The sequence below is a fragment of the Heloderma suspectum genome, chromosome 1 (genome assembly GCF_057233095.1).
Source record: "Heloderma suspectum isolate Gila_16-S chromosome 1, 16-S_ref, whole genome shotgun sequence".
Lineage (NCBI taxonomy): Eukaryota > Metazoa > Chordata > Lepidosauria > Squamata > Helodermatidae > Heloderma > Heloderma suspectum.
This window is the reverse complement of record NC_139458.1, coordinates 273,781,913-273,794,578: the sequence shown is the minus strand read 5'-3', so window position 1 is coordinate 273,794,578 and position 12,666 is coordinate 273,781,913. Positions and strand designations below refer to the sequence as shown.

Here is a 12,666-nt window from a genome sequence, read left to right as displayed (position 1 = left end):
GAGTGTGTGCTCTAAAACAGGGCTGAGCAGACTTTAGGCTTGCAGGATCTACTTTGGGTTTTTTAACTAAAATCCTGAGGTCCACCAACTGGAGCCCGGTGCAAAACACTTGCTCAAATGGATGGACATATGCTAAGAATTAAGGAGTTGTGTGTCTCTGTGCACATGGTCAGCCCAGGAATTTGTGATCATTACCAGAACCAAGCTCACAAGTCCTTTCAAACACAAATCCACTCCTGATTTCCCTCCAAGCATTCCTCTTTAGCAAGCTCTCCTAGGTGGGAGGGGGAACCTTTTAGTTGTTGCTATTGTTAGACAATTGGGAGTCAGGAACCCCTGCACTCTATCCATCTCTGCTCTAAACACTCCCCAAGATTCTCTGCAACGTGGAAAGGGATACTTGAAAGTATAAGGCAGGCTTCCCCAACATGATGCCCTTCAGATGTTAGAGACTAGAATTCCCATAATTCTTGGCCATGCTGGTTGGAGCAGTTGGGTTTTGTAGTCCAAAATAACTGGAGGGCACCATGTTGGGGAAGGTCGGTATAAGGTTTGAAAACCACTCCACTAGAGAAAGTCCCTTCCCTGTCTCCAACAAGCCAATGAAAATGCTTACTCCATTGTTAAGACTGTATGGAAAAGTTTGCATTGTGTCAAATGAATTCAATCTTCTCCTTCCCTTATTTTCCCAGGAATTCCACAGTTAAGATTTTATATACTTTAAAAATTGTTTTTATTATTACTGAAATGAACTTAAATCCTGAATAAATCACAATAAAATTGAAATGCCCCACATCTATTTCAGAAACCAAACTGACCTTTCAAAGAACATCCCAATAATCCTGCTTAACCTACTTAGATTTTCCTACAACGTATTTGTACCTGTTAATTCAGAAAGCATTTAAAATATGCAGTATGAACATTCAGTAAGCACTAAATTAAAAAGTAGAATTAAATAAGGAGTCATTGCTTAAAATACCTTGCTCCTACAAAATATAGGTCACATGATGGATAATGGTATGAGAAATCTCTACCAAACTTTGGTATTCTTGTCCTGTAGTAACGGCCATGTTGTGAATGAAATTCAACATATCTATCAGACTGCAAGAAAACGATCTGAAAAATATAAGGCAGAAAACTGAGTTTGAAGGCAATATTTCTCCCCCTTGCTTAACCCCTAGAACGGAGCTAGTTATTTTAAGATGCATAATCAAAACAAATACATTTAACTGTTTAACTCAAAGTAATGGTAGATTTATCATCCAGGAAAAATGATTTAAGGTGCAATCCTATGCATGTTTAGACAGAAAAAAGTCCTACAGTTCCAGCATGCCCGAGCCAGCCAGATTCCTAGTTTATGTCTGACCAGAGGGAACTTCAGCAAATGATCCCTGAAACATCTGAATCATCCTAGAAGCCAGAAGCAGGAAGAACTGGAGGAAGTGGAAGACAAGTTCAGAAACACAGGACTCTGTACAACAAAACCCAAACTGTCAAGAATGTACATTTGGGAAATTGAGCATGACTTAGAACACCCCAAAATGTCTATCAGTAAAAGATACATTGGATCAATAATTTTAATAAGAAATAGAAGAAATAACTATGCTGAGAGTCTTAGAGAGAGGAATAAAAAACATTTCCCCCCATGGCTTCATTATTTCCAGACATTTTACATCTCTAGTCTTTCTATAAAAGTCTTCTTATTACGTAGTTTTTAGAAATCATTTGGGGGGAGTAAAGGCTTGGTAACAATATATTAACACCTTGTCTTAAATTCTGAAAGAAAATATTTCATAATCCAAAGCTGTTAAATTTTTCAGAAAAAAACAAAAACAGCCCTTGGAAAAAAATGGGGAAAAACTGTTTTTTGCTGCTTCTGCTTCACTCGACCCAACTTCTTCCTTCCCTTGTGGGAAGGAGATGGGTGGGTGAAGACGGAGCAGAGCTGACCTAGTCCCATTGCTCCTCCACTGGAGCCAGCTTTGCTAACCGGAAGAGCCCACATACAGGGAAGTCTGGTCTCTGGCCCAAGTGCCAGATAGAAGATCTACCCAGCGCTTGAACCAGGGAGCAAATGATGTCAGGTGGGTGTGGCTACGCCCACCTGACATCATCTGGCCCATGAGGGCTGGGAGGGATGTCATCTGGCCCCCCACCCAAGTAAAACAGGCTTTGCATAGTTACTAAATCATATTTCCTGGATTATACATCTACCTTTACTTTAATTTAAACAGTTATCCCCCCCTCCAACCTGGTTCTGCACACCTGGTATAGAGAAGACTGTTCCCCAACTTTTAAATGGCAGGAGAGCAATATGGAATATCTAACTTTGATACAGCATTAATCTATGATGTTAAAATTTGTCCAAAGTTGATCTTGTACAGCTTTTTCCAGCCTAGTGCCCTCCAGATGTGTTAGATTACAATTCCCATCACTGCCAGCCAGCATGGCTGGGCAGTCAAACACATCTGTAGAGCACCAGGTTGAAGAAGGCTGATCTAGCAGTTGATACTAGCAATGGAATATTTGCTTCCACAAAGGCTACCAGTACCTAGCATGCAATCTACACTGACCCTTGCATACTGCTAATTTTAATTATTTATTTTCTATTATTAATACTTATATACTGCTTAATATAATAAAATCCCTAAGCAGCTTACATGTTGGAGTTGTGTTTTTAATTGATTTGTGTTTATGCTATATTTTAATTCAGATTTTGTTTTTAATCTGGATTTTGTTAGCTACCTTGAGTGCCAACTTTTTGGCAGAAAAGCAGGACAGAAATAAAATACGTAACTAATAATTAGCACGGGGGTTAATGACGTGAGCTATGGAAGGTTCAAATCACAGCTCAGCAAAGAATGCATTCAGCAGCCTCAGGCCAACGATCCTTTCTCAGCTTTAGCTCCCCGCCTGCACTACATAGGTTAACCATTTGTTTAATAAGCAAAACATTCAAAAGAATATAAACAGAGGGGTAAACACCAATTTTATTTCAGTTTCTGTTTCTTAAAAGGGGAAGGTAATTACAAACTAAAGCAATGAGATGCTTTGAACAATTCTGAAATGCAACATTTGTTACTGTTTCAGTACGCAATTTAAAAATTAAAAGTAGACATACCTTTGAGTAATCATCTGATAAAATATCAAACGTAACCACTGAAGAGAGGAAAAGCAGATTATGAACAGGTGTCACTAAAACAGTCACTTCTACACAAGACAGTACATCCCACCCACCTCAGGTTTAACCCCATAATGCTCCTGTCTGTCGGTATTCTGGTCTTAAGGCCAAAGAGCGGGAAGGCGCTGAAACAGGCACCACCATTAGCGCGTCTCTGCGTTCGCTCTGTTGTGAGGGCAGCCACTTTAGTGTTGCTTTTGATCCATGCTACTGCTACATCAGGATCTGAGTGCCCACTTGAAGTGGCAGGGGTCCATCCTTGAGCTCTTCCTCTGGCCACAGGAAGAAGGCAACAGAAGGTTTCCCACCACCACTTGCCATGTGTTGGTAAGCTACTCTCACGGCTCTCTAATTCCTTCTGCCTTAGAGAGAACCAGTAGCATATAAGCCAAGAGAGAAGCAGAGATATGCACAAAACCTAACATGGTAGCCGCGGCTTCTGGCTCCCATTTCAAACAACATGGAGCCTGCAATATAGCTCACTCAGCCAGCTACTCTTACTGCTTAGCCAGCTTAGCTTACTGCTCTAGTGCTTGCCCATGGACAAGAGCTATCTGCCCCAAGTGAGCAACAAATTACAAGCCCATATACTAGTACAACATCCTACCAAGGACTGAGCTCTATCAAGGGTTTACAAGAAGATCATCCAAGACACTCTCAAATATATGCCTCTCCTCAGTGTATACATATTGTATAAAGTTTTAACATTCATGTGTACATTATTCTCTGGCATACATAATGGCCATGATCCAAAGAACTCCACTGGAAGATCCATGCATAAGCAGGATTAATATCAAGGCCCTCTCTCCTCCCATCAAAAACTGCTTTTTAAAATCAGGAATGTTTAAAAAGCAGCACGTTAGAACTTAGGTGTGTGTTTTTTAAAACCTATTTTCCACATCAATATATTTTCCAAAGAAGGGCAAACAGGCTAACAGAAAAACTGATCTATGTAGGAAGCACAGCAGTGTCACAGAGAGCAATGCAGGCTCAGGCACTTAGGCTGCAATCCTCTATATGCTTACCTGGGAGTAAACCCCATGGAACAAAATAGGACTTACTTCTGAGTAAAAATGAATAGGATTGCACTGTTAAGATGTTTTTTCTTCTCCTTCACTAATATGTAGTTAGTTTTCATCATAATTAGTTTTACTAACCTTCAGCATCTAAGCATCTCTCAAATTTCATAGATAACTGATAGGTATCAAAACATCTGATCCTTGGTTTATATGTCCCTGTTTTAAAAAAAAGCATAAATTTGCTTCAATGCTCTTCAATTCATTTAGCTTAGGAGGAAAGAAGATTCAAGGTTTTGAACGAGTCTCTGATCTAGAAATTAATGGGTGTTCCAAAAAAAGTCTACAAGCCTGTGTCCACATGAGTTTTAGCCTATTAACAACAATGGCACTAATCAAACATAGCTAGTTCATAGGACTGCAGCACAAGCCACTTATGCATCATCCACTTTAAAAACACAGTTTATATATAAATAACATTTTAGATTAAAATTCACTAATCTGCAATGCCTTGTAACTATAACGGTGAACTTGCATTATTTCCACCTAAGTAATTTGTAATAAAAAAGACTCATATAAATGGACAAAACAGCACATTAATAGCAATCAAATACTATTCCCTGCCAAGTTCTATTCAGTGCTAATTCCTTACCTCTGTCTGAGTTCAGTGCGATATACATTTAAAAAGCTCACTTATATCACTTTGAAAACAATGGGACTCACTCAAATAGGACAACAGTTGCAAATGCAGCCAACTAACCAAGTGCAAGAGAGCACACAACTACTATAATTAAACCACTGAACTCTAACGTGTATACAAAAGTCTTACATACATTTTATTAGAGGGTATATATATGTAACATACATGGAATAACATTCAAATACAGAAAGCTAATGAACAATAAACCCTGCCAAAAATTCCAGCAACTGCAACGTGATGTTGGACTGAAAGGCACCAAGTTCTAATTTCTGAATATATATTATTGACATTTTATCCCAAACGATCAAGCCAAGAACACCCCAATCCAAGCCTCCACATGTATATCCTCAGCCAGATGGAAAACTACGCACACAAATGGGTGCTACATGCATGATTCCATAGCCCAGGCTTTCCCACCCTGGTGCTCTCCAGATATTTTGGACTAATACAGGAGAGGGGGAGCTAGATTTAGTGCCTCCCATTCATGCTCTCTCCCAAACAGCTGATCAGTGTGACTGCTGATGATCAGTGTCAGCTTAGCTGACAGTGCCAAACACACACATTCAACAGAATCAGACCAGGAAGAGTATGTTCTCTTTACCCTTGACCATAGAAAAGAAATTTAAATAGATTTTATTTATTTATTTATTTGATTTATACCCCACCTTTCCACCAAGGAAATGGTGCTCAAGATGGCTAACAATAGTAACCAAAATAAAAAATTATAACTTTGTTAAAACCATCATAAAACAAATACATTAAAAAGGCAATTAAGAAACACAACAATTACAGAATAAGAACAGCACCCAACTCATCAGACCAGCTTACCTGCCAAAGGCCAGCTTGAATAAAAATATCTTTGACTGCTGTCAGAGAGACAGCAGAGAGGGCACCAACCTAGCCTGCATTGGCAGGGAATTCTAGAGCCTAGGAGTGACCACCAAGAAGGCCCTCTCTTGCATCACAACCAAACAAGCCTCTGAAGGTGGCAGTACCGAGAGAAGGTTCCCCCCCCAAAGACCTTAAAACCTGTGAAAGCTCATATGGGAGAAGACTCATATCAGGTAGCCCAGTCACAAGACATAAAGGGCTTTATAGGTCATATCATATCTAAGGAAGTATTAAAATTGGACCAAACCACATGATTGACCGGGGGCGGGGGGGGGGGGAGACATTGTTGGGGAAAATCAAGTCCATACACGTTACTCAGAATGTAAGTCATTTAAGATTTCAGACACTATATTTGCAGCCCCCCCAAAATGCTTCAAATTTTTGCTTCGATGCTGTGAAAGCAAACTGAAAGATGCACAGATACAGAATGATAGATTAAGCTTGTAGTTGCACCATCCTCAAATACAAATATGCTTTCTGCCACCTTATCCTTTGCCAGCTTATTAGAGTTTACTGTCCAGTAGAACTTGCACACATCTGATGCAATCTTTAGAGCCCAGTCTTCCTCAACTATGATATCTCTGGTGCAAGAGTTACTAGCATTTTACAATTCAGAGCAGACACATTTACAAGCCTGAAAGGGACCTGGCTGCTGGCATACTCACCAGCTGCCATCACGTACTGCCCGTCTCGTGACACCTTGATCTTGGTGCTAACAGCAGGCATGTCAAAATCCTGGATAAGTTCAATTCTCCTATGAATATCTTTTTAAAAAAATAACGACAATTGTACAAAGGATTGCTTAGCCAATACATCACAGTAATAAGAGCTTTAAATGGCAAAAGTACTGAGAAAAGTGCAATTCAAAAATGCTTTTAACAGCAACCTTTCCAATCTTAGGGTAAGATCCACCCCCACACCCGCAAATAATGCATGTGAAAAGTGCTTCACTTTGCACATGAGGGTGAGAGGAGAGCAAAATGTCCTTTGATGACAGCCCTGCGTGCCTTAGAGGCTGTCTCTCAGGAGGATCTTGCATCCTTGGAAAAGGACTTTTCAGTAGTAGCTGTTTAAAGGTGGGAGCTTCAAAGGTCCTACACAAAAGCAGAGCAGCTGCTTATGACAATCTGGATCCTGGCCTTAGGGATGGATAGGCCAAAACCAATGCAGCAAAATTAACCAAATTACCATTTAGCAGCAACTGCAACAGTAATGGCAAACTTATGTGTAGAACAAGAGCTGGCTATCAAGACAGGGTATGTCACCACCCTCCATTGATATGGCAAGAGAGCACCCTGGCCCTCTTAGCCTTGGGCTAAGGACCTCCTGGACAAGCAAAAATCCCCCTTCTTGTATCCTAATGCGATCAAGACAACACCTTATAATTTATTAATTGACTATAGAGAGCCCGGAGTTCTTGTGCAACCTCCAACTGGCACAGAACCTCAACCATCAAGAGTCAAGTTTTTAGAAGACACAATCGCCCTCCTCTTTTGTTCACCCAGAAATCCCCCTTTCAGACATCATCCTTGTGCGTTTCCCACCCGCCCCCACCTCAAGATTATAACTGGTCTTGGATCCTGGACTCTTAGATCTTCTTCGTTTTTCTTCCCTGAAGATCCTGACAGAGGCACAGGCTACAGCCTCTTTTCTGGACTTTTGCCTGCTCCCAGAGTGGTCCAGCAGACAGCTATTTTGCCCAACCCTGTCCTGGAAGCCCTGATCAGAGTGTGCCTGCTTGTACCCTCACTTGCTGCAATCTGACCTGGTAAAGCCTTCCCGTGGTTGCTGGAATGCTGGCTTTCATTCCTACTTTGGAATTAGCTTAGTGTGAATGCCACTCCCCTTCCCTCCAATGTGCTCTGATAGATTATAAAAGGAAGGACAGGCATACCTCAGCCTCTCCCTCTCTCATTCTGATTTTCTCCCTCCCTCGCCAACTTCACAGCTTCCAATGCTCCCAGTCCTTGAAAGCTGAAACATCACTGAGCAGCTGATTTTGGCTCACTGCCACCTCATCCTTTTCTCTTCCTCTTCCCCCTGCACTCTGGGACAAGCTTTCAGTAATTTGCCTTACAATTTTCTTTTTATTGTACTTCATCAATAAAAAAACCCTTTCCTGGAAAAGCTCTGGCTTTGCCTCTGTTATTTCCTCTAGCGTACCTTACGAGGGCTGTTTGCCACCTTGACCAAAGTTCCTGACATTACAGAAGCTGTGCTCCGAAGGATTAGATAAAACTCCCATCAGGAACACTGCTACTGGCTGAATTGCAGCCTGTCCTCCAGCAGAACAAAACTACAGCTGCAGATGGGAGGCATCATCATTGCACTAGAGGTAAAAGTGGACAGTGTCCTCAAAAGCTTATGCCAGAATAAATTAGTTAGTCTTTAAGGTGCTACAAGACTCTTTGTTAAAATTACCCCCACTCATTCATGTTCCGAACAGCTTATTCTCTAAATATAGAGAAGTAGGTTTCAGTTGGTATATACAGACAAGTGTCCAGAGCAAGCAATGTAACTGGTCAATGGAGGGCGCAATCCTATCGGGATACGCGGCCGCCTCTGAACTTGGAAGTGACTGCCTATTCAATGCATGGCAGCTTCAGCTGCCCTGCATTTGCAGCTAGACAGCTGATTTTGGCTGTCTAGCCATGGGAAGTTGGAACAGGGCAGGGGACGACACATAGGAAGCGTCAGAGAGGCACTTGCGCCCTCACCGCCCTGTGGAATGCCCTGTTTTCGCTGCTCTATGCTGCTTTTCTGAGCGTGGAGTGCAGGGATGTGGTGGAGGTCAGCTCTCAGGTAACTGACCTATCCTATGGCTGTCTAGCCGCTGACTAGACAGCCATAGGACTGCAGCCTAAATGTTATAAAATGATGCATTTTTGGAAACAAACATTTCCACTAAAAAACACTGTAGCAGAAAATTATCTGACCCACATCACAAGCTATGGTCTACAGGTTATAGTCAACAGAACCATGGCTTTCATGCATTCCACTCAGTAACACCAGACCATTTTTTTGAGAGCAAAAATGACACCCATACTGATGTTGCTGTGCTCTTTCCACTGTACAATGAGGGTAACTCACCAACATCTTTCTTTTGTAATGCTCTCTTCTTTCTGTCAGACAGCCACTGTAACGAAGCAAAACAAAAAATAAAATTGACGGCTAGTGTTCAGTGGGAAAGAACAGTGATGGTGCTATATAAACAATAAAATAAGATCAATAAACTCTTATGTTCCATAAGACTAATCCATTTATTTAGGAAATGTCAGCCAAAGGGCTCTCTGAGTGGTTTGTACAGGATTAAATACAATAAAGTCAAACAGCAACAAACCAGTAAAGCAGTAGGCCAGATAAAAGTTACAGCATTACAAATAATAAATCTAAATCAAGGGATGTATACTCTTTGAAGATCTCAGTACTGTAGTGCAGTCCAAGATAGACTTTTTATTCTGGGCATCCAGTCCTGTAACTGAGCATTCAGATGTACTGATCAGATACCCATCAAGGCAGCCAGACACTCATTCACTTTTGCAACTAACAGATTGCTAAGAATAAATGAATATCCAAGTGACTGACTATAGAAGCTCATGCCGGTTGAACAAGAGACTGACAGAACTCCACACCAATGCTGTGGGGGGGTTTTCCCCAGGGAGTTGAAAACAGGCAAACTGCACCAGGCCAGGCAGCTCACAAATTTGAAATCTTGCAATCAAGATCAAGCAAACTGGGTAACTGAGACAGAAAAGAGCTGTTTACAAGAGAATGACCAGGTATGATCAGGGAGGGAAAATAAGCCACGGTGCCTGGTAACACCTTGGCTGGGTTCACACAACTGGAAAATAAGCCATGGTGCCTTATTTTCCCACCCTGTGCATGCGGCTTAATTTCCATAATGACCCTCACCAAGCTTGACTTGTCATAACATCCGAACCTGGTGAGGGTTGGTGGTGGGGGTGGTTTACAAACCACCCTGGAACCCGTAGCTTGTTCTTGTATGTAAACCACCCATGCCACCCACTCTTGCCGAGTTCAGATGTTACAACAACCTGCGCCCGGTGAGAGTAATTATGAAAATTAGGTGGCACATGCAGAGTGGGAAAATAAGGCACAATGGCTTATTTTCCCTCCCAATTGTGTGAACCTGGCCAAAGTGTTACCAGGCAAAGGAAGGCTGGCAAAGAAATAGATGCTAAGCAATGCAGACGCACTGGAATGAAGATGTGATTCATGGAGGGAGCAATCCTATCAAGACTGATGGTCGCCTCTGACCCCAGGGGCAACCGCCTATCCAGTGCAGGGCGGGAGGAGTGGTGAGGAGCGGATCTCCTCCTCACTCCCCCAGCCCTACTTTTGCAGCTAGACAGCCAATTTCAGCTGTCTAGCCACGGGACCTCAGTGTGTGGGAAGCAGCGGCCGGACAACACATAGGATGTGTTGTACCAGATTTCCAACTTCTCTGCCCTGACCCGCCTATGGGAACGCCCCATTTTTGCTGCTCTACGCTGCTCTTCCGAGAGCAGAGCACAGGGCCAATCTGCGCTGCCTATGAGGCGACACCGGGGGGGGGGGGGGTCAGTTCACCAGGAACCTACCTATTCTATGGCCATCTAGCCGCTTACTTAGAATGGTATGACTGCCTCCTCCATGTGCTTATTCAGCCATCAAGACAGCCATAGAACCAGCACTGATGCGGCTATGAATACTTACTTGAGAGTAAATCTTATCAGACTCAATGAGACTTATCTCTCTTTAAACATGTATAGCAGCATTCCCTAACATGGTGCCCTCCAGATGTTTTGAACTACAACTTCCATCATCCCCAGCCAGCATGGCCAATAGTCAAAGGTGATGGGAGTTATAACTGAAACCCATCTGGAGAACACCAGGTTGGGGAAGACTAAGATACATGATTGAGCTGCAAGGCTGTGATTCTGAGTCAAAGTTTTATTAAAGATCAAAGGTTTATTTTACAGGTAAAATAGTACTGAGGTGATAGGTTGCATACCAACCTAAATTATGTCAAAAGGGGAAGAAAACTTAAACTTAAATGTTTACAGAAAAGAAGCATAAACAGAGGGGGGACAGAGAGAGAGAGAGAGAGAAAGAAAAACTCCCATGCTATGCTTTCCATGCATCTGCTAATAATTATTAACATTAGGTGCAATCCTATATCTACTTACTTCTGCGTAGACGTGTATAGGATTGCACTGTGAGTGACGTTAGGTACTTAAAAGTACACTTTTAGTTATTACAGCTTGTTGTATAGGAACAAGCACTATCCTCCAAGCCTGTTATTCTCAAACTGTAACATTCTGAAAATGAACCAAGGCAATGGCATGATGAAAACCTTTTCTGGAAGCACCTTAAGAGACCTTAGTTCACACAATTAAATTTCCAGCGCACCATTCACTTTGAGAGAATGTCCAGGAAGGTTCACCCACAACATTACTGGTATTCCTGTTGTTTGTTCTGTAACCATTCATCTCCTTCCTTAAACAGGATCCACTCAGGCCTATGCGGATTCCATCTGGGCTCTTAGAGGCCGACCCTAGGCATGTTCACTCAGGAGCAAGCACCAGCAAATACACAGAGGGGTACTCCCAAGTGAGCACACACCCCTTCAACAGGCAGGGGTGGGCAACTTGTGCCTCTCCAGATGTTTTGGCCTACAACTCCCATCAGGCCTAGCTCTGGCATAACCAATGGTGAAAGATGAGGGGAGTTGTAGGCCAAAACCTCTGGAGGGCCGCATGTTTGCCCAATAGAGGCTCATGGGTGTGATTATCATTCCACACCTCGCTAGCAACACACGGCGGCTGTTAGTCCGGATTTATCGACACGGAATGCAAGCGCGTGAGCCGCTTTCGGCCGGCAGAGGTGAATCCACGGCTTCCCCCGGGCACGAAAGGGGCGGGGAAGGGAGGCCGGGGGCAGGACGGGCCCAGCCGCGTCGGAAGGGGGCACGAGCTGGGGCGCGCGGCGCGGAAGTGTGGCGCGGCGCGCGCGTCCTCACCTCAGGCAGACTCCGGCCGGCGCTTAGGCTGTAGATCTTCACCTCGTTGAGGCTGGAAACCTGCATGACTACTTACTCTCTCCCTCAGCGAACGGCTTTCCCTTCCGGAATCAACGAGGAAAGATTTCCGACCATAGAGTTGAGAAAGACTCTGGAGAGAGAGAGAGTAATTCCGCATGGGCAACCCCCAACCATAGATATAAAAATGTAATCGATGCGTTTGCCACATACACGGCGGAGTCTTCTTTCTATCTCTAGGATTTCACCATCGAGGTGTCGAGGGATAGAGCGGCGCTGCTCTGCGTCTACAGAGAATCCATAGAGATAATGGATTTTCTTGAAGAGACTAGAGATCTCTTCAAGAAAATTGGAGATCTCAAGGGAACGTTTTGTGCAAAGATGGGCATGATAAAGGACAAAGAAGGCAGGGACCTCACAGAAGCAGATGAGATTAAGAAGAGGTGGAAAGAATACACAGAAGAACTATACAGGAAAGATCTGAATGTCCTTGATAGCCATGATAGTAATGTCCTTGATAGCCATGATAGTGCGGTCACTGAACTTGAGCCGGACATCCTCGAGAATGAAGTCAAGTGGGCCTTAGGAAGCATTAGTAACAACAAAGCTAGCGGAGATGACAGTATTCCAGCTGAGCTATTTAAGATCCTAAAAGATGATGCTGTTAAAGTGATGCATTCAATATGCCAACAAATTTGGAACACTCAGCAATGGCCGCAAGACTGGAAAAGGTCAGTTTACATTCCAGTTCCAAAGAAGGGCAACGCCAAAGACTGTTCAAACTACCGCACAATTGCGCTCATTTCACATGCCAGCAAGGTGATGCTCAAAATCCTAC

The 12,666-nt window shown here is 43.0% G+C and overlaps 1 protein-coding gene across 3 annotated transcripts in view; it reads right to left on the bottom strand.

Moving 5' to 3' along the window:
• The window catches only part of NOL10 (nucleolar protein 10), a 60,123-nt gene extending 48,134 nt beyond the window's left edge, over positions 1-11,989 (bottom strand). Inside the window, exons 1-6 of one of the 3 annotated variants that reach the window (XM_084826636.1) lie at positions 11,887-11,989; positions 8,879-8,924; positions 6,454-6,552; positions 4,339-4,416; positions 3,122-3,159; positions 980-1,116 (exon numbers count right to left, since the gene is read on the bottom strand). In XM_084826636.1, coding sequence (XP_084682762.1) covers positions 980-1,116; positions 3,122-3,159; positions 4,339-4,416; positions 6,454-6,552; positions 8,879-8,924; positions 11,887-11,988 — 500 coding nt within the window. In that variant the 5' untranslated portion in view covers position 11,989. Of the gene's footprint in view, positions 1-979; positions 1,117-3,121; positions 3,160-4,338; positions 4,417-6,453; positions 6,553-8,878; positions 8,925-11,810 lie in introns of all 3 variants that reach the window. The other 2 variants (XM_084826637.1, XM_084826638.1) reach the window with 2 other exon arrangements.
• Between the last annotated feature and the right edge of the window lie 677 nt (positions 11,990-12,666).